This window comes from Schistocerca piceifrons, chromosome 1 (assembly GCF_021461385.2).
Source record: "Schistocerca piceifrons isolate TAMUIC-IGC-003096 chromosome 1, iqSchPice1.1, whole genome shotgun sequence".
Taxonomy (NCBI): Eukaryota; Metazoa; Arthropoda; class Insecta; order Orthoptera; family Acrididae; genus Schistocerca; species Schistocerca piceifrons.
In genome coordinates, this window is record NC_060138.1 from 544,704,939 (window position 1) to 544,727,959 (window position 23,021).

At 41.4% G+C, this 23,021-nt stretch overlaps 1 protein-coding gene across 4 annotated transcripts in view; it reads right to left on the reverse strand.

Moving 5' to 3' along the window:
- Positions 1–23,021, reverse strand: part of LOC124800021 (cyclin-G-associated kinase) — a 263,298-nt gene that overhangs the window by 37,186 nt on the left and 203,091 nt on the right. For 3 of the 4 annotated variants that reach the window (XM_047262964.1, XM_047262963.1, XM_047262965.1), the window contains exons 20-21: positions 11,196–11,335; positions 8,912–9,068 (exon numbers count right to left, since the gene is read on the reverse strand). In XM_047262964.1, the coding sequence (XP_047118920.1) occupies positions 8,912–9,068; positions 11,196–11,335 (297 nt within the window). Of the gene's footprint in view, positions 1–8,911; positions 9,069–11,195; positions 11,336–17,611; positions 17,695–23,021 lie in introns of those variants that run through there. The other variant, XR_007017105.1, reaches the window with a different exon arrangement.

The window sequence follows — 23,021 nt, forward strand, 5'->3', positions numbered from 1 at the left end:
AGCGGCCAGCCAGCCAGCGTCCGCTAGACTTGGACACAGTTATGATTTGACTGTTAAAGTGTACACATGTCTTAAAGTGTACACATGTCTTAAAGTGTACACATGTCTTAAAGTGTACACATGTCTTAAAGTGTACACATGTCTTACTCTGTTTACTTGATCTGTGACTTTCATATATTGCGTCTTCCTTGAAATATATTTCTTCAACTTGAAGTTATAACAATTGGCGACGAGGATGGGATTTTTCTTTCCCATCGTTGACCCACCTGTTTCCATGGCTACTTTAGAGCAACTATTGCAAGGTCTCATAGAACAGCAAACGCTTCTCACAAATGCGATCCGTGATTTCGTTGCGGCATCAAATGCAGGGCGTCTCTCGTCGTTCTCTCTATCCCCTTTCCCTCCTTACGACGAGACGGCGGAAGACTGGTCTGATTACAAAAAATGTCTTCGACAGCGCTTCTTGGCGTTTCATGTCGCAGACGAACAAACACATAAGTCTATGTTCCTTTCATGGATTTCACCACAAATGTATCGGTTGTTGTCGCAATTGGCTCCTTTGAAAGATCCTGCGTCTTTGTCCTTTGCTGAAATGTGCTCACTTCTGTGTATTTTCAAAAGCAAACGCATGTGGTAGCCTCTCGTGTTGCTTTTTATCGTTGTCAAAAACAACCGAATCAATCCTATCGTGCTTGGGCTGCTGAACTTCATGGCCTCAGTAGAAAGTGTCAATTTGTTACTGAAGTTCACAAAGAATCCTACGCCGATTCCATGGTACGGGATGCTATTATCCGATTGGCGCCCGACAAGGAAGTTAGGCAACGTGCCCTTTGTAACACCATAGTCCTAATACCCTACTCATTTATTTTGCCTTTGTTTTATTTAATGTTACGTCGTTGAGCTTCTGTAAATGTGTTTGATTGTATAGATAACACAAAATTGTATACTCCTTTCCTTATAAAAACTTTGATGTCATGGTTTGATTCTATGCAAAGTAGTGTATCTGTCATTTAAATTCTTTGTCCCATTTGGAGGGAACAACACTTACTGTATATAATTGTAATTTCTGTGTGAATTATTTTTTTGTAGAAGTGTCAATATGTGCAAATGTTCTGTTTTATTTAAAATGTTTGTTTGCTGTTATGTAAATTGCTGATCCTCACTTAGGGTTCTTAGTTATTTAATATGCAAAAGGTGTTGTTGTTCCCCTCGGGAATGGAACTGTGTAGCGCGCGCAAATTGTGGTTGGCCTAGGTGGAACAAGAGTCAGTTGGGGACAAGCTAGCAAACTGTGCAATGCCATGTAAATGTTGCATATTGTGCTGTTTCCGAGAGAGGCTTTTTCTGCTACTTTCCAATGCCTCGGATGGATGGATAAATAGCTGGAACGATTCTGGAATTGGTATTCATCATCGCACCAAGAAGGGCCAGAGTCCAGCGATTGTGTCTGAAAATCCGCCTACCAACTTGCAGTTGCCACCACATTGCGCAATCACTGTAAAGGAGTACTATAATGATGTACAGTGAAGGATCAGCTTATTGGATGTGTTAGTGTGTTCAAATATAAGGTAACTTGTGATCGAATTCATGTACCTACCTTGATTTTTCCCTATCATAACACCTCTCAGGTTCCTTTCTATTTGAATTATGATTACCGAGTGTCCTATTTTGTGGAAAAAAATGAAAGCCTCGAAGTTAGACAGTTAATTACATAATGTTATTTGATCTTTGATGAGAAGGGCATATTCAGATTTACTGTGGATTTAGTGAAATTGTGGGAGGTAGTAAATGTAGTTCTGTGAAAGCCTCCCAGTGATGGAAGTAGTCTAATTTATAGTTTTGTGGAGTTTCAAAGTCACCTATTTTCTCATTTACTTGAAAGTAGAAGACTGGTAATAAAGTAAAATTTGCTGTTCCTTTTATAAATTAAAGTTCTTAAAATTGAGGCTTATAAAGTTTTGCTTAGTTAATGATCATAGTGCTACCTGTAGTAAATTTTAAAAGGTGAGTCAGTTTCTTGCAATTTTGTCAACATGGTGTTTCACTGTAGTAAAAGTGGAAAACTGCAATAGTAGAAAATTATATTTTCATGATTGCTAAGTGTTTGTCTCTCTTGGGTATTGGAAGTGCATATTAATAGTATAACAGGCTCCACAGTTTGTCTATTATGCTAATGCTAGGTAACAAGTAATGGGAAGACCACTACTTATGAAAACCATAATTTCTTTATTCAAAAGATAGTGAGAAGCAACCTGTTAGTGGATTCCAATTAACTTCCATTTCAAACAGTAAAGTATTTAACTGAGAGAAGACTTGACCTATGTCCAATTTATGATCCTGCAGTGAAGGTTGATAGTAATGTTATAAAGACCATTCAGTTTGAACAAGTCCTGAAAGTAATAGAGTGTTTCGGTATCTGTTATATTTTTGCAAATAGTTTGTGCTGCTCTAGCTGCTGGCTTCAATCTTACCGTAAACATATGTATGTGTCAGAGTTCATTGCACTTGCGTTTGGTAAATTATAGGTTGTGTTATCTGTTAAAGTTACTCATACCTAATTTCTTAAACAAGAATGTTAATCATTCTCTTGCCTAATTAGGCTGGCGACCGTTTTCTTTACTCTCTAAACAGTATAGCTAAGTAAAATATTATTTGTTACTGTTTAAATGTTTATGTAATTCTGACTTTCACTTCCGATAAGCCACTTCCATTAGGTACAATACGGTCAACATAACAAAATTCCTCTCAGAGGGTAACACTGCTCTGTTGCGTTGTACCATAATTGCTTAAATAAAACAGTTTTATTTCACAACCTGCTTCCAGCTTCAAGGTTATGGTACAGCAGTAGCAGACAGGAGTGTTATACCATCTGTTGGCAAATCCGACTCTAGATGAAGTCCAATCCATCGCTCAGCCTTTTGAAATTTCTCGCGCCACTGGAACGCAAATAGAGGCCTGGGGCAACGTCAGGGAAATATAACCTCTGTGCGATGTTGACGAAGCGTGTGGCGGGTCCCCGTCGGCCGACTTGGCCGCAGTACGCTCCCAAGCGCAGCCTCGGCCTAACCGTAAACAAACCTCTAAGAAACTGCAGCAAAACCCATGGCAACTTCCTTCATGTCTGTGGTATTTTACGAAACATTCACAAGAAGACTGTCCACAACGTTGGGCTGTGTGTCACAAATGCAAAAAAAAAGGGTCATGTGTCATCCGTTTGCAAATCCGACCGCATACATGATGTTCATGAACATGACGCTGATTCTGATTCTGTGTTGTCTGCACTTCTCCCCTTTCAGGGAAGTTACTCCTCACTGTCCGAATACTTGATCAAGATGTTCGCATGCAGGTGGATACTGGTTCTGCTGCCACTATCATCAATTCTCAGACGTATCTTCAGTTGGGTTCTCCAATCCTGTCACCTGTCACTAGGCAATTACAGACTTACTATAAACAGAAGATTTCTCTCTTGGGACAATTTGATGCTGAGGTATCTTACAAATCTGTCGTTCGCACTGTTCCCACTGTTCCGCACTGTCGACCATAGTAATGTGGAGAATCTTTTTGGTTTTGATGCCTTCCGCGTTTTTGGGTTCTCCATAGATGACTCTGTCAATATCGTCTCTGATGCTATTCCTTATGCTCAATTGGATTCCTTGTCAATGACATTTTCGTCCCTTTTTCTCCTGGGTTAGGCCGTGCAAACGACTTTGAAGCTCATATCACGCTCAAACCCACTGCTTGGCCTAAGTTTTTTTGGGCTCAGCCCATTCCTGTGGCCCTTCGTGATCAGGTCAAACGGGAGCTCGATCGTCTCACTGCTTCAGGGGTCTTGCTTCCTGTCACTTCCAGTGAGTGGTCCTCTCCTGTCGTCGTCGTTGCTAAGCCAAATGGTGATATTCGTCTCTGTGGCAATTTCAAAGCCACTGTAAATGCTCAATGCCTTATCGACACTTACCCTATGCCTTGACCTGAAGAATTGTTCACTAAACTTGCTGGAGGCCAGTATTTTTCTAAACTTGACCTGTCAGAAGATTATCATCAACTTCCTCTCGACGCTGCTTCCCGGCAGTTTCTGGTCCTTAACACGCCTTTCGGCCTCTATCAATACCAACGATTGCCATTTGGTGTCGACAGCACACCTGCTCTCTTTCAGCGATTCTTGGAACAATTATTGCTCACTGTCCCTGGGTGTATAAATTAGCAGGACAACATTGTTGTCACTGGCTCCACCACTGACGAACATCTTCAAAATCTCCGCACACTTTTTCATGTCTTACAGACTGCTGATCTTAAGTGTAATCTTCAGAAATCAAAATTTTTTCAGGCATCTATCACGTACTTGGGGTTTCAACTCTCTCGGGATGGTATTTGTCTGCTTCAGCAAACTGTCACTGCGATCGATGCCCTTCCTCGCCGAACATCTGTTAAGGAACTGCAGGCATTCTTGGGGGAAATAGCATACTATCACAAGTTTTTACCGTCTGCTGCTTCAGTGGCTCAGCTGTTGCATCGCCTGTTGCATAAAAACGTGCCTTTTAACTGGTCCGCGTCATGCGATGCGGCTTTCCAGAAATTGAAGACTATGCTGAAACAGGCCCCGTGCCTGGCTATTTATCGACCTGGCCAACATCTTGTTCTTTCCATGGACGCCTCTCAATAGGGGGTCAGTGCAGTCCTTGTGCACCGTTTTTTTGACGGTTCTGAACAACCCCTTGCTTATGCCTCCAAAATGCTCACGGATGCCCAACAAAAGTATTCTCAAATTGAAAAAGAAGCATTGGCCATTATTTATGCTCTTCATAAGTTTGGTGTTTTTCTCTATGGATCCACATTTCATCTTGGTACGGATCACAAACCACTTGTTTCCTTGTTTCATCCATCAATGTCACTTCCTGACAAGGCTCCACACCGCCTCCAGCGTTGGGCTCTTTACTTGTCTCGTTTCAATTATGAGATTCATTTCCGGCCGACAGCTCAACATGCGAATGCTGATGCACTGTCTCGGGTTCCCATGGGTTCTGATCTGGCATTCGATAGGGACAAACTTGTGTGTTTCCACCAGGATGTTGCCGAGCAGCGGGTTGTGGACAGGTTCCCCATCACCGGGGACCAGCTGGCCGCTGCTACGGGTTCTGACCCTACCCTCTCCCGGGTTTTACGCTGTATTCAGAAGAGTTGGCCAGATCGTCCATCAGCTAAGACTTCTGATCCGTTGTGGAATTACTACGCTTTGCGTTACTGCCTCACGGCTATGGATGGTGTTATCCTCCTTTCCACCAAAAATGCTTCGCTGCGTTTTGTGGTACCTGTGTCTTTGCATGCTTCGGTCTTGCACCTCCTTCACCAAGGGCACTGGGGTGTGTCTCGCACAAAATCTCTGGCACGCTGTCATCTGTACTGGCCCGGCATCGACTCTGAAATCGCACACATGGTCGCTGCCTGCGGCCCTTGTGCGTCACAGGCCACCACCCCGAAGTCATCTTTGTCACTGTGGCCTTCGCCTGAGAAGCCCTGGGAGCGCATTCATGCTGACTTCACAGGACCTTTTTTAGGTACTTATTGGCTTCTCGTTACTGACGCCTACTCTAACTTTCCTTTCATTGTCCGTTGCACATCGCCTACCACCGCGACAACCACCAATGCTCTAGCTCGCATTTTCTCTTTGGAAGGCCTTTCCTCTACTCTTGTTACTGATAATGGTCCGCAATTTGCCTCTTCCGATTTTGCGGATTTTTGCGCCCGTCATGGCGTCATGCATGTCATGGCCCCTCCGTTCCATCCACAGTCAAACGGTGAGGCTGAACCTGCACATTTAAGGCTCAGATGGGGAAACTCCTGACTTCTTCTGCTGATGATGCGCTTCTCCAATTTCTGGCTTCTTACCGTTTCAACCCCATGGGCGACCACAGCCCGGCTGAGCTCTTACATGGCTGACAGCCCCGCACACTACTTCATCTTCTGTGGCCTTCCACCTCACAGCCGTGGGTGCCTTCGCTTGGCCGGTTCACCGCCGCCGACCTCGTATGGGTATGGGGACATGACAGGCGGCCAAAATGGAGTCCTGGCTGCATCTTATGACACTGTGGCCAACGCCTGTATGAAATCCAGATGGACACGGGTGTTGCAGTGCGTCATTTGGACCAGCTTCGGCCTCGTGTGCCCGCAACGCCTGTTCTGGATGCCGCTACACCACCTTCGGCTCTACCTGACGCTCAGGATACTGGAATCTCTCATTACTCACAACACAGTCCTCTCACCATCATATCGGTGCCAGCTCAAGAACTGACGCCACCAGGATACGTGCCCATGCAGAAACCAGATGACCATCATCTGTCGGAGCAACTCTACTCGCCTCCTTCTCCTACGCACGCGGACACATCGCCCATGTCTCCTGTTATAACAACCGGACTTGACGCAACGGGCAGATTGGTGCACGGGGCCCCAGCAGATTCGACCCCCACGTCTCCCGTCATCTCGACCTGTTATAATCGGGGACACTTCCGTCCGTACAGGAAGCCGCCTCCTCGAGACTTTACGGCCAGTCAAACAACACCTATGGACATTAGCAATCTACAGGTCACCTCCGCCATGACCTGTGCAAAAACTTCAAAGGGGGGAAAAGTGTTGCGACTCACCGATCTTTCAAAATGCCACCGTGCAGTTACGTGCGTCCTCTACATGTGGCGCTGTCTGCCAGCCATGCAGCAGCAGCACCACCTAAGCGGCCAGAAAGCCAGCGGCCGCTAGACTTGGACTCAGTTATGACTTGACTGTTAAAGTGTACACACGTCTTACTCTGTTTACTTGATCTGCGACTTTCATGTATTGCGTCTTCCTTGAAATATATTTGTTCAACTTGAAGTTATAACAATATTAGAAAATGCTGAGCTATAAATACTGGCATGTGTCTCATCCTCTGGAATCTACCTTCCACACCGTAAGCTATTTTTATCTTTTATATTTCACCTATAAACATTGTGATCTATGCAGATACCAGAAAACCCAGAACATACTCTTCAGATATACTCTTAAATGGAAGTACACCATGAAGATATTTTTTAACAATTCTATTGGTATCTTGTGACCTAAAACACTGAAAATCTGTCTTAAATTATGAGTTTTAGGTACTCCAAGGAGAATGCAATATACCTGCAGGCCACCTTTTTGGAGCAGCTGGGACTGATGTGTCAACCCAGACAGCACACAGCTGTATTGACATGATCAATTTGGTGGCCTCATAAACAACAGTAAAACCCCTATAGTGCTACGGCTCATGAAGAAGGTGGACAAGGGAATGCCTGGAATGGAACCTGCATCAATGCTACCAGGTTCTATTCATGAGTGAATACAACATTTGTCTGAAGTCTGATGACAGTCAGAAGAGTGTGGAGGTACCAATGCACAACTTGGGTATGTAGTTCCACCCATGGAAGTCTGATGTCTCTCATCATTATTGAGAATAATTTTTGAGGCCTTTGCAGTGTCCGAACAAGGTCCTCCAACCTACTGTCCTGGCCTACAATCAACATCTATTGTTTGCCATTGAAGACAACTATGCATGAGCACATTACAACCACCTCAAGAACACCTCCTCCAAGAGACGGGTATCTGCTACTATTAAACTGATAGATTATGCTTGGAATCAACTGGAAGTTGCAGTGTGTCTTCACAGGAACTCTCCTCACACAACGGACAGCTTCAGAATGGAACTGACTTGTATAGTAATGCCTCGACTACCTTCTGGATAGCTTGCAAGAAGTGTGCAATGAGGTCAGAGCAACACATTACTCAAAAGTTACCCAGCAGCAGATTTTGATTTCACAGATGTGTACTTCTGAACAGACTGCTTTCTTTTGGGTCTCACAGTAGCGTCATTTTTACTTTAATAAGACTTATTCCATTATCTGCTCCCCTTGAAACTCAACTCCTACACAAGTGATGCACTACTGAACAGTGTACATTAATAAAGATTGAGGTCCTGGTCACATCACGGTGGGTTAATATGCATACCTCAATGCAACAATTTCAACCGTTTTCACAAATTTCTTTTACTACTCTTTTCTCAAGCCACCAGTAGTATCTTCACCTACAGCTTTTCTTCATCTTTCACTGTTATTTTATTAATGTACCAGTTACTTTTGAGCTTATGTTGTTACATTTTCTGCTGATCTTGACTTTAATGAGCTTTTTCTCTCCCTAAAACACTGTCTTTGTCACCATTTATCTCTAAGCCCTTTTGCTATTTTGATGACTGTTTTGTACCATTATTGAAGTTTTGGTAATTTCTGTTCCCCAACAACACATGCAGCTTTCTTGGCTCATATATCACATTTAACTTGTCATTATTTCTTGCCCTACTACTTTTACCTAGCTAAAAACAGTCTTTAAATATTGCATTACTGTCCTGCCACTTCTTCAGACATTCCTTTCTTGCTACACTACACTCTTGATGTTTTATTTCACATTTGTTTCACAGTGATAATATATCCCATACACCAATCAATAATTTTCTCTTTGTAAGTTCCTCTAAAATACTTAACAGCCTCAATTTACAATATCTGTAAGGCACTGTTAATTGTGAACTATTTCTTGTAGCTTCTGCCTCTTTAATCATGATTTGAATAACTTTTCCTTACAGCATATTCTTTCCCCCCCCCCTCCAACACCCTCCCACCCCTGTCTCTCTCTTGACAAAATGGCTGCTTTCACAATCTAGAAATAAATAAATACAGAATTGTGCTAACTGCAACCTGAGTTTCCACTTCTGAACACTATAGTATTGTCTTCTGTAACTAACAAACTTTCTTCTAGCTTTCAGCAACTACTACAGTGATAGATATGGTTAATGAAACTACTCTATAAAAGTCTTTAATGAAATTAAATGAGGTTAAAAAAGTTTTTGTGGACTTACCGGCATCTGCTGATTTTGCATTGACAGTGTCAAAGTGTGAACGGCTGTAGTCTGCTTTCATTGCCTCGCTTGGTGACTTTGGCTGGTGATGAGGAGTACCGACAGGTGTGTGACCTGGCATGGGTGATGTGCTTCCTGGGGGCATACCCTGTGTCCCCTAAAGAGACAGAACATGAAATCCTTTACTCCACTTTTTCTAACACCAATATTTTAAATGACTGTAACACACAAAATATGCCATGAAGATTCGAAACAAGCCACAGACAATTTTTTACACTGTACAGCCCTTTTTATACAAATACAGCAACTACATGTTTCTTATAATTATCATGTAATATTTGTATCACTAAAAAACTAAAACTCAAATAGTTTATTTTCTGGCAACACTTGGATACTTCATTCCTACAGTAAACACACAATAATCAGGAATACTCACTAAGAAGCAAATAAGTAATGTAGCGAATGTAAGGACAAGCTGAGAAAGTTTGCAGAATAAACACATGCCACAATAAAATAAAATATGGAAACAATATGATCTGATAATGGGAATACAAATTATAAGCAAATACAATAATTCTAAGAGTTCTGAAAAAATATTTTTCAATGAACTACAAGAAGTTGCTCAACTAAGTCCTTTAATTCATTTTTAAATATTTTTTTATTTTATAATGATAGTATTTTCATTGTACCTGTCTGTACCTCAACATGATATCTTTATGGTGATTAGCACAACATAATAATAATAGTAATAATAATAATAATAATAATAATAATAATAATATCAACAGCTTGCCTTACAACATAAACTTATAAAACAACACGTTCCCACATACAAGTATGCACCACAAAATGTATTGGAGAATGATGAATACAAATTATACTGAAACAGAACCATTATAACAGATAAAACAACACCACATAACAAACCTGACATCATACTCACCAATAAAAAGAAGAAATTAACACAACTAATCGAAATATCCATACCCAATACAACAAATATACAAAAGAAAACAGGAGAAAAAATTGAAAAATACATCCAACTGGCTGAGGAAGTCAAGGATATGTGGCATCAGGATAAAGTTGACATTATGCCAATTATACTATCAACTACAGGAGTCATACCACACAATATCCACCAGTACATCAATGCAATACAGCTACATCCAAAATTATATATACAACTACAGAAATTTGTAATTATTGATACATTCAATTACCCGAAAGTTCCTAAATGCAATATAACATATACCGTACAGTTAAAAGGAAGTGACGCTTGATCAAGGTCCGCGTCACTTTCCATTTTTAACCAGACTTAACGTCTGAGAAAGTAAAGAAATAATGCTATTAATAACAATGGAAATTTCTGGATGGAGATTCATGTAAAATAAGAGAAAGGCAACCACTCACTTATAGCAGATCAATGCACGGAGCACAGTAACACTTAACAGAAAACAGCTGTTATGTGTTACTGTGTTCAATGCATTGATCTGTTACAGGTCAGTGACTGCCTTTCTCTTAAACCATTAAAGGTTTTGTACAGATTTTTCTTTAGTTGTTACACAATGAGCTCATATGCACCAGATCACGAGCAACAAAAGGAGGCATGGTTTAGTGTGGAGACTGAAGGTGGGGTTGCTTTGAGGTAGGAAACAAGTTGGAGTGAGCCAGGCAGCACTTTCAGTGAGGTGGAAAAAGTTACACTGTAGTGCTGGTTTTCTCCTAAGGGGTGTAACCAGTTCTTGACCACACAACATTTCAGCTGACAGTTTGGACAAAGCAAAGTACTGCATTAAATGAAAACTCTAACTTATGTTCTGTAATAGCTACAGAAAAATCTACACACACCAAACTAAGTGCGTTATCTAGTCAAATCTCACAAACCTTTCATACAGTCTGTACAATAAAAACTTTGTAAGTCACAACTGTTTTAGTAATGAACAGTTGAGGAAAAAAATGTTACTTCATTAAATGCACTATGCTAAGAGGTCATGCAATGTGCCAAATGGAAAGTACCCTTACACATCATTTCATGCACAATATAAAAGATTAAGGCAAGCATGAGAACAGAGATAAGCCTGTCACAGTTATCACAAATGCTATCAAATACATCACCTCCTTTATTTGGCAACTATCTGTGTTCACTACAACAGTCTTACATCTGTTTTTTTTTGGATGTAGTGATTTATTTTGATTTTGGCCACACCTTACCTCTACAATGGAAACATGGTTTAACCCCCTAACCAACATTCAAGTCAGCATAATGTTAACGATTTTTACAAACCTGTGCTGCCCAACTTGCTGGCCTATGTTGTGGTGAAGAAAAGACATTTGTAGGACTACCAGCTCTAGGCGTGCCATTCATTGGTGTAGTGGGTTTGGAACTACCAGCCCACCCTGCACCAAGACCAGCTCCAAGGTTGCCTGCAGAAATGGACAACTTTCAGTTTGACAAGAATTACAATACCAATGTACTACACATGCTTATTAAAAATAAACAGCAGCAAATAATGGAAACCAGGATGGAATGTAACAATATTATGAAAAGGAAAGTTACTACTCACCATATAGTGGAGATGCCGAGTCGCAGATAGGCATAACAAACAGACTGTCACTATATAAGCTTTCTCACTTATCCAGCCCTTTTCCTGTCACCATTCCTGCACTACACAGCCCTCATGCCACCAATGCTCCCACCTCTCCCCTGCCCCCCGTCTAACCTGATTACACCTAGATGCCCTACCCTCTCTCCACCTCGCCCTTGCACACTCCCCAGCAGCACTTCACTGTCCCCCACCCCTAACCTGCAATCCCAACCCCAGCCACTCCCATCATGCACTGCTGCTGTAGCCCGAAGTGTGGTTTCAACTGCCAAAGGTTGCAGTCGTGTGTGTGTGTGTGTGTGTGTGTGTGTGTGTGTGTGTGTGTGAGTCACCTATTTTCGATAAAGGCCTTGATGGGCGAAAACTTATACTGTGAAAGTCTTTCAGTTATGCCTATCTGCAACTCAGCATCTCCGTTATATGGTGAGTAGCAACTTTCCTTTTCATAATATTGTTACAATAGCAATACATAATTACTTTCATAGGCTGCAGCTTCCAGTATCAGGGTAGAAAAGAGAAAATATTTGAGAGAATGAAATGGGCAGCAATCAATAAGAATCCAAGTTAAAAGGGACCCTATCTTTGTAACTTCCCTTACCTCTTTTTTATCCTGAAGAGGAAATTTATGGTTCTGAAAGCTGGAAGCAATGTATTTATTTATTTTTGTGTGTATCGGCTGTATTGGCAATTGCCCCTCCTGAAGAAGAATAGTTCTATTGGTGCTCCAATGTTGACATTTATGGGAACGAACATACCCTGGTAAAAGGAACCAATCCTCACCTGAGCAAAGAATGAGGTAAGGATCCATTTCACTGTTGTGCACTTGTTTCAAAACCCACTTTCAAGGTCTAAACCTGCGTGCGGTATCACCAGGTTGAAGTTCTTGCATTACTGTTACTTTATAGGGTCTTTGCCCAAGTAATTTGGCAGCTCTTTGTACAAAAAATTACCATTTGCTGCGAAAGACATCAATAGACTCTTTAGGGGAACCTTCCAGGTGTTACGTAATATCATCACGATAAGATTCTGAGAGCACTGTAGATTTTCATTTACGCTTCTCATGAACACTTCCCATTTCACGAAATTTAGTCACTAATTTGTGATTTGCACCATGACTCAGAATTTGAACAAATGGAAACCTTTGTTCAAACAATCTTTGGACAATACGAGTGGACTCTGTACACACAAACACAAATTGTAAATAAACACTCTTTGTGGAATGGGATTATTTGGTCTTTTCACTGTTACACTCATGATGTTTGTTTCACTATTTGAATGTCACAGGCCATGAAGGCACATAGTGTGGCATTAAATGGGAGATGCAGGACCCATTCTACCAGCCTGCGCAGCTCCGGTTGCCAGCAAACACAATCCCACAAGTGCAGTCATCAGATAAATGGAACATCCTGTCCAATGAATAACACAAAACTGGCATATATCTTGGCATTCAGAATGTACATTAAAATTTGTTTGGCCGCAGTCATGTAATATACTCATCAGCTAGATGTTAACTTACTGCAGAGATTTTGAGGAATTACTTTTGACAACCAAACCTAAAATTTAAAACTCATAGTTGTCTCAGCAAGCATGTTACAAAATAATGACATCATTTAAGATTTGTTATGGTAATAATATGCACCAAAATCCGTACTGCTAGAAGAAAAGAGTGTTTCTCTGAAGGTAACTACAACAAAGAATGAGTTATTTTCTGAGGACATCAGGATTCTAGTTTAAAGACAATACAATAATCCGGTATTTTCCACTGTTAGCATCTATGGGCTCTCACGTAAATTTAGTGTTGCACTGTGTGAACATACCAAAAACGTACTTCTAACTCAGTTACTGTCATAAAAATATTCAACATAAAAGAGTTTCAGGACTTTTAACACATATATCTGATTTCCTGAGTTGCAGAGGCAAATCACACATTAGCTTCATCACGACCAAAGTACATTAAACAGTTGTTGGAAATAAGTACATTAAACAGTTGTTGGAAATAGCATCACTGTGGCAAATCTCACACGGTGGTTTGGTAGGGGTGCAGGAAGTTTTTTTTTTTGTCATCTGCAACCTCATGGAAAAAGCCCTACTTAACAAATGTGCTGTTCTAAGCACACGCCAGTAACCTTGTCTCGTGTGACACCTGTTAGTTACAACTTGGGGGGGAAGGACTATACTGTTTCCCCAAACAGCCTCTTGAAAGGATAGTAATCTTCCTGATTGAAAAATGTAGGGTGTATAAAAACATGTCAGGAAATTAAGAGAGTTATTCTTGACATCAAAGTGTTACAAAAAGCTCATGTACACATGGTTCTGAAATTCCTTCATTAAGAATGTTTGAAAGGAGTTCCCTATAGCAACTCTTGGCTGTGTAATTTATCTCAAATGAGCACTTTCTTATTTACAGTTGATCATGGCATTTGTTTTGTCTTCTCCGATTGCCATTTGTTCTGTTTTATAACAACTTCCATCACAACTGTATCTGCAAAGACAAGTATGTTCTATATGTATGGCTTAGCTGATGGAAATGTGGATACAGCACATCAACTTTATGCTGAGTGTTACCATGGGAGGAAGTTACCTAGTGCAAGAATATTTGTACTAAATCAATGCTTCCAAGACACAAGCTCATTTGGGAAGAAATTTGCAGCTTGTGGGAGACCACATGATGTATGAATGCCTGAGATCGAAGAATGGGTTCTTTGTCCTGTGGATGAAACTCGTCAACTAGTACAAGGTGAACTGCTACAGGGAAGTTGTTATAATCACATGGTAATCTGGAACATTCTGCATGAAACTCATGTGTACACTTATCACCTTCAATGGGTGCAAAGATTAGATGAGGCAGACTTTCAGCCAAGAATAAATTTCTTGTAAATGTTTTTTAGGACAATGTACAGTGTTTCTGCAGTTCTTAGCATGTATCTTATTCACTGATGAGGCTGGCTTTCCACATGAGGGGATCTTCATTTATTATAACAGTCACGTCTGGGCTTATGAAAACCCTCATGAAGCATGACAAGACAAACGTCAACTGAGGTTCAGCCTCAACATATGGGGTGGAACCATTCACAATCATTTCACTGACCCCTACTCTGTTTCACAACATCTTACTGGAAAAATGTATTTACAGTTTCTCAGAGACGAGTTGATTCATTTACTTGACAGTGTACCTCTAGACATCATCCAACAAATGTGGCTTATGCATAATGGTGCTCCACCTCACTTTACACGGGCAGTTCACCAGTATCTCAATAGTAAGTTTCCCAACAGGTGCATTGCTTGAGGGAGATCCATTGCATGTCCTGCCTGATTGCAGATTTGAATCCAAGGGATTTTATCCTTTGGGGACATTTAAAATCCTTGGTGTATTCAACTCCCTTACCCAATGTCAATGTGCTGAGGGAGTGTATCCGAAATGAATTTCAGTAAATATGGAACAACACAACGAAGTTTCCACAATGTACGACAAAAGTACAGATTGGAGGCTCAGGGGATGGATGGAAGCAGGAGGTGGTCACTTTGAGCATTTTTTAGAAATTTAAGTGTGTTTTGTAAATTTATCATTTTTATGGCATGAATAATAAATCCTTTCATCCTTCCCTAACAAAGGCTTTTTGGGCCCTTGCTCTTATGAACTTTTTGTAATGCTAAAATCATGAAAATCACCAGCTGGTGATCTACTGCAGACACCTTATGAACCACAGTACAAGCAGTTGTGTATCCTGTTGCTAAATACTGTTCTCCTGTTTGGAGTAGAAGTAGCCATTTCAAAAAAATAGGCAACAATCTACCGCATTTACTCTAATCTAAGCCACACACGAATCTAAGCCGCACCTGAAAAATGAGACTCGAAATCAAGGAAAAAAAATTTACCTGAATCTAAGCCGCACCTGAAATTTGAGACTCGAAATTCATGGGAAGAGAAAAGTTTAAGGCCGCACCTCCAAATCGAAACAAAGCTAGTTCATTGTAATATGAGACACAATTTAGGTCAAATGAATGACGATACAGCTACAGTAGTTTGGTTCGAGTCGTAAGCTTAGCAGTTAAGTTTTACCAGGTAGCCATTGCTATGCGTCAGGCACTCCGTCCATATTTATACGGGTTCCCTTCTGTTTTCACGTGCTTCGTCTGGTTTGAATTGATTGCTTATTTTTCTTTGATCTGATAAGTGCCGTTCTCTTTGTTATGGGTGTTTACGTCACTCTAGCTGAAAATGCATTATTGTACTGTGTCATGCATTGTTTGTCGCATTCTGATGATGTGTGTTTATGACTTGTCGCTGCTCGCGGCATTGCTTGCTTTTGTGCGCCCTATCGCCGCTTACAATTTAAAAAAAAAGAGGAATTGTCTCATTAGCGAAACAATGGCAAGAGACTGCTATTTGCTGTTACTTACATTGCTGCTTTTTTTGATAATGATCAACAAGAACCAAATAATAGACTACGTATGATAGAAGATGTTCTGAATGAGAGTTTAGCTAAAATTTTTCTCTGTTTGAAAATCTTTGCAGATGCCTCTTTTGTACATTATATTCTGTGCAGAAATTAGAGTCATCTTAGAATTAAAAATCTAGTCAATTGCCATGCTTCATTTCTGACTGTATCACTATTAGGCATAAGAATAATACGAATATAAACATGACATGATATGTATATTCTTCCCCGTTTGCTGTTGTCTCACACTAGTTTCGTGGTTTATTAGGCAGACAGGATTTAAATGAGACAGCAGCAAATACAAAAGAATACATGGCAAAATGTTTATATTCGTATTATTCTTATGGTGAAGAAAATACTGCATGTGATTCACAATTCATAAAAGTTCCTATTAGCAACCATCTCTTCTCACAGGGAGCAAAAAATTCAGAACGTAGAGTTGGCCATATTGACAAACATCCCAAACAGTCTTGCCAGTCGGATTTTCGTAGTACATTGAAATGCTCCTACATTCGAAGATGAACAATACGGAATTTGTATTTACTTTGTTGGATAATGTATGAAAATGCAGTGGTTGAAACTCGGGGCGGAGAAAAAAGCTCGTCTTCCACTTTTTTTTGTAATTTTTTTACTGACGCAGAGGTTTTAGCGCCAGTATTTATCTTTATGCATGCAAAGCATGCCTGTGTAGCGCTACATATTTTCGACGGCAGAAGTTAGTTGTGGCGGCACCTACTAACATTTTTCAGAACTTCCACTTACTTTGCACTCGATTCTAAGCCGCAGGCGGTTTTTTTGCATTACAAAAATCGGAAAAAAAGTACGGCTTAGATTCAAGTAAATACGGTAAGTGACACAAAGAGAATCATAACAGAAACTCTTAAATTGACGTCAGTACCATTGCTGTCAGTACACATCAATACAGCCTCTCCAAAAGTCTGACAATGACAAGCAGTAAGACATGAATGGGTGAAAACACTAAAGATTCCGAGTGTTAACAATTCATGAAATACTAAATAGTTTACCATATATGCGACTGAAATCTGGAGAACCAATCTGGGTAAACAATGGCCAACTCACGCCAGAAAGCCACGATCTACAAGAAGCATGGAAAATAGGTAAAATAGATCTGAACATCTAATTCCTACGAGCGAACCAATCAAGAAAAATGTGGAGCTCCGTCAACCTTGCCAAAAATGGCCACACTATGATCAAAGTGGCGCTACATAAATGGGGAATGATTGATGATTAATGTGATAGTGGAACATTGTCCGCCCTAGCTGAGTGGTCAGTGCGACAGAATGTCAATCCTCAGGGCCTGGGTTTGATTCCTGGTTGGGTTGGAGATTTTCTCCACTCAGGGACTGGGTGTTGTGTTGTCCTAATCAGCATCATTTCATCCCCCTTGATGCGCAAGTCGCTGAAGTGGTATCAAATCGAAAGACTTGCACCTGGCGAATGGTCTACCCGACGGGAGGCCCTAGTCACCCGACATTTTTTTTAAAAAAAGTGGAATATTGGAACAAACACTGACCCACATTCTGCACAGCTATTCACAAAGAAAATACGTGGGAACCTGACAGACATTTCAGATGCAACACCTGCAGCAATCAATTGGCTGGAGTCTTTGGATATACAAATTTGATGAGAAATCTCACCTTCTTCCAGCTACTGCCAGTTCTCCAATATCCTTGGTGTATTAAACTTCTGTACCCAATGTTGGTGTGCTGAGGAAGTGTATCTAAAACAAATTTGACCAAATATGGAGCACACCAGAAGTTTTCCACAATGTACGACAAAGTATGGAATGCAGGATCATGGCTTTTACTGTTTCACATTATTTTATCCTACCTTCTATAAATTTAAAGTATGTACTTGTAAAATATAAATTTATACGTCTACATCTACATGGTTACTCTGCAATTCACACTTAAGTGCCTGGCAGAGGGTTCATCGAATCATTTTCATACTACTTATCTACCATCCCACTCTCGAATGGCGCATGGGAAATAGGAACACCTAAATCTTTTTGTTCGAGCTCCAATTTCTCTTATTTTATTATGATGATCATTTCTCCCTACGTAGGTGGACATCAACAAAATATTTACGCATTCAGAAGAGAACGTTGGTGATTGAAATTTCGTAAATAGATACTGCTGCAAAGAAAACCGCCTTTGTTTCAGTGACTGCCACCCCAAGTCATGTATCATATTGGTGGCACACTCACCCCTATTGCACGATAACACGAAATGAGCTGCCCTCCTTTGCACTTTTTCTATGTCCTCCGTCAATCCTACCTCGTAAGGATCCCATACTGCACAGCAATATTCCAGCAGAGGACGGACAAGAGTAATGCAGGCTGTCTCTTTAGTGGGTTTGTCGCATCTTCTAAGCGTTCTGCCAACAAAGCACAGTCTTTGTTTCATCTTCCCCACAATATTGTCTATGTGGTCTTTCCAATTTAAGTTGCTCGTAATTGTAATTCCCAGGTATTTAGTTAAACTAACAGCTCTTAGATTTGTGCGATTTATCATATACCCAAAATTTATCTGATTTCTTTTAGTACCCATGTGGATGACCTCGCACTTTTCTTTGCTTAGTGCTAACTGCCACTTTTTGCACCGTACAGAGATTCTCTCTAGATCATTTTGTAATTGGAATTGATTGTCTGATGATTTTACTAGACGGCAAATTACAGCGTATGTCAAACACTGAATCAATAAATTTTTTGATGTCAAGAATAAATCCGTAAGGTTTCTGACTTGTTTTCATACACCATGTATACTATAATGCTTTTGCCGTATCTAATGAAGACCAAGACTGGAGATTTGTAGATCCATTAATGACACTTAGACTTTTTAATGAGTAATCAGAACCACACTGTGTATAAACCACAAGGAGCCTGATGTGATAGACATTACACATCTAACTATGCCCAAAGTGATAGGATTCCTATTTCATGTAAAGGGGTGGATGTATCTGGGGAGTTAACAAGCTTAACTATATTAATGGTCCCACCAACGCTTATCTCTCATCACGAAACATGTAGCAGGATGAGAAGAAAAATCCTCGGCCTATCAGTGAAAGAATAGTTTTTACATAAAAATGAACTCTTTTCCACATAGCCCTCTTTTAGGTGGATGCACTTTATCCAGTTACCAACTGAGTAAACTCTATCCCTGAAGTGTTATTCTGGAAGGGCTGCCAACACTCATCCACAGCAACTAAAGCTCTTCATTAGCTCTTGAAAATCTTCCAGACACAAATTTTCTTTCTGAAGAAAGTGAGTTTCATAAGCTGAGGGACTATGCTCGAATTCTTGTTTAGATGCACACCCATTGCTCAGCATCTCCACCGTCTGGTAAGTGGTTAACTTTACTTAATACAATTTTGGCAGTTAAAATGGGCCATTGTGCTGCGTTCCTTCTGTGGAAATGTTTTATGGCTGCATGTGATGGAGCAACCTCACTGGCACAGTCTGTTCACAAGGTAGCTACTGCTGGCAATCAAGACAATCTCAGCTTGAAAATATCATTGCAGTTGGTTAGCCATTTGACTGTCTTTACCATCTATTGTCTCTTCCTTTTGAAGCTAAGTGGCTATCTAGTAAGCACACAAGCCACCTCAAATTGTTTACGTCTACTGCAGTAAGTTTTGTGGCCTGCCACTGCCTATTTATTATGTTGTCTGAACTGTATAGAAATCATGCTCTTTTAGCCACATTCAGATAAATTGCCCTGTCACTCTGATGTAGACTAATGTATGTTCATAGCTGATCTCAAACTTCCAGCATTTGCAGTACAGTCAAACCTCGATATATCAAAGACAGGTCTATATCGAATTTTTTCTTCATTCCCTTCCCTTGGAAGCCCAAAACCTTGATATTTCGAAGAAAGCCCAGCATTACTTCAAAGTTTTTGGAAGGCTCTATATATCTAAGTTCAGTGGACAAAGAATTCTATATCGAAGTCCCCTCTATACAACGGTACCTCTGTATGTCGAAATGCATGCAAATAGGGGAATCCCAGTCCCTCTCCAACCTGTATTGAGGCATCAATGAGATCTGCATGCAGGTGCAATTTTATGCAGTTTTTGTTTTGGTTGCGTGTGAGCTGTAAGTGTCAGCCTGTAAGTGTCAGCCATGGGCTGTAAGCAGAAATGTCTGACAATCTCTGAAAAAAAAAGTTAATTGCCGAAGTGAAAGCAGGAGAGAAGAAAAAGAAAGACATAGCTGCAGGGTTTGGGATTCCGGCAAGCACACTGTCAACAATCAAGAATGAAGACAACGTGATTATCATAGATGAAGGGAAAAATCAGAAACAACAATGAAAGGCTGAGTTTTCAGATTTACAAGAGTGTTAAGTGCAGTGGTTCTGACAACAGAGAAACAATAAAGTGAATGTTGAACATATTTTGAAAGTAAAGGCAGATTATTTTGCAGCAGCGTTGGTATACAATGCGTTACGTGTGAGTAATGGGTTGTTTGAAAATTTCAGGAAAAGACATGGGATTGTTTTTCAAAAAGTGGGTGGGGAAAGTGTCAGTGTGGATAACAAAATTTGTTATGAGTAAAAGTTAGAATTGCAGAAGATCCTTCAAGACTGTAAACAGGGTGATGCTTTTAGCACAGATGAACTTCGACTTTTTTACAAATGTATTCCAGACAAAACTAAAACTTTCTGAGGAGAATAATGTATGGGGGCAAGCTATGTAAAGATCATGTTGCCATTCTATTAGCAGCAAATACGACCAGCACTAAAAACTCAAGCCACTTATAATTGGAAAATCTAAGGAAAGGTGATGTTTTTCCAGGTGTCAGTCATTCCCTGTGAAATACACCGTGAACAATAAAGCATGGATGACATCAAAAGTGTTTTTCAACTGGTTAAAGGATTTTGGTAGGAAGATGACTTGTGAAAATCAAAATATTCTGTCTTTGTGGACAACTGTAGTGCACAAAATGCTATTCCTCCATTAAAATCCGTGACAGTACAATTTTTACCACCTAACACTACATCGAAATTGCAGCCCTTAGATCAAGGAATAATCAAGAATGCCAAAGAGAACTATAGATACAAAGTGGTCCGAATGACAGTCTGTAATACTGAAGAATACAACCCTACAACAATCAACTTTTCAAATGCTAAATGAGAATACTGGATAAAGCGTGGATAAATGCGAAGGAGCAAATGATCGTCAGTTGTTTCCGGATATGTGGATTTTTGATGACAGATGAAAATGAGCAACTGGTGGATCTAATGTGTATTTAAACACGTAAAATCTCAGTTTGATTATGTTATGTTTGGTTATGTCAGTATCCTCAAGTCTGAATGGGTGAAAGCGGTGACGTACTTTAACACCGCTTACATTCGTTTTTAAGATTTCATGGATGAGGAAAGTGATGTCGCAGTAGCAGGATCACTCACATCTACATCTACATACATACTCCGCAATCCACCATACGGTGCATGGCGGAGGGTACCTCCTACTGCAACTAGCATCTTCTCTCCCAGTTCCACTCCCAAACAGAACAAGTGAAAAATGACTGCCTATATGCCTCTGTACGAGCTCTAATCTCTCTTATCATATCTTTGTGGTCTTTCCGCATTTGTGGTCTTTCCGCAAAATACACTCCTGGAAATTGAAATAAGAACACCGTAAATTCATTGTCCCAGGAAGGGGAAACTTTATTGACACATTCCTGGGGTCAGATACATCACATGATCACACTGACAGAACCACAGGCACATAGACACATGCAACAGAGCATGCACAATGTCAGCACTAGTACAGTGTATATCCACCTTTCGCAGCAATGCAGGCTGCTATTCTCCCATGGAGACGATCGTAGAGATGCTGGATGTCCCAAACATGCTCAATGGGGGACAGATCCGGAGATCTTGCTGGCCAGGGTAGTTGACTTACACCTTCTAGAGCACGTTGGGTGGCACGGGATACATGCGGACGTGCATTGTCCTGTTGGAACAGCAAGTTCCCTTGCCGGTCTAGGAATGGTAGAACGATGGGTTCGATGACGGTTTGGATGTACCGTGCACTATTCAGTGTCCCCTCGACGATCACCAGTGGTGTACGGCCAGTGTAGGAGATCGCTCCCCACACCATGATGCCGGGTGTTGGCCCTGTGTGCCTCGGTCGTATGCAGTCCTGATTGTGGCGCTCACCTGCACGGCGCCAAACAAGCATACGACCATCATTGGCACCAAGGCAGAAGCGATTCTCATCGCTGAAGACGACACGTCTCCATTCGTCCCTCCATTCACGCCTGTCGCGACACCACTGGAGGCGGGCTGCACGATGTTGGGGCGTGAGCAGAAGACGGCCTAACGGTGTGCGGGACCGTAGCCCAGCTTCATGGAGACGGTTGCGAATGGTCCTCGCCGATACCCCAGGAGCAACAGTGTCCCTAATTTGCTGGGAAGTGGCGGTGCGGTCCCCTACGGCACTGCGTAGGATCCTACGGTCTTGGCGTGCATCTGTGCGTCGCTGCGGTCCGGTCCCAGGTCGACGGGCACGTGCACCTTCCGCCGACCACTGGCGACAACATCGATGTACTGTGGAGACCTCACGCCCCACGTGTTGAGCAATTCGGCGGTACGTCCACTCGGCCTCCCGCATGCCCACTATACGCCCTCGCTCAAAGTCCGTCAACTGCACATACGGTTCACGTCCACGCTGTCGCGGCATGCTACCAGTGTTAAAGACTGCGATGGAGCTCCGTATGCCACGGCAAACTGGCTGACACTGACGGCGGCGGTGCACAAATGCTGCGCAGCTAGCGCCATTCGACGGCCAACACCGCGGTTCCTGGTGTGTCCGCTGTGCCGTGCATGTGATCATTGCTTGTACAGCCCTCTCGCAGTGTCCGGAGCAAGTATGGTGGGTCTGAGACACCGGTGTCAATGCGTTCTTTTTTCCATTTCCAGGAGTGTATAAGTTGGCGGCAGTAAAATTGTACTGCAGTCAGCCTCAAATACTGGTTCTCTAAATTTCCTCAGTAGCGATTCACGAAAAGAACGTCTCCTTTCCTCCAGAGACTCTCACCCGAGT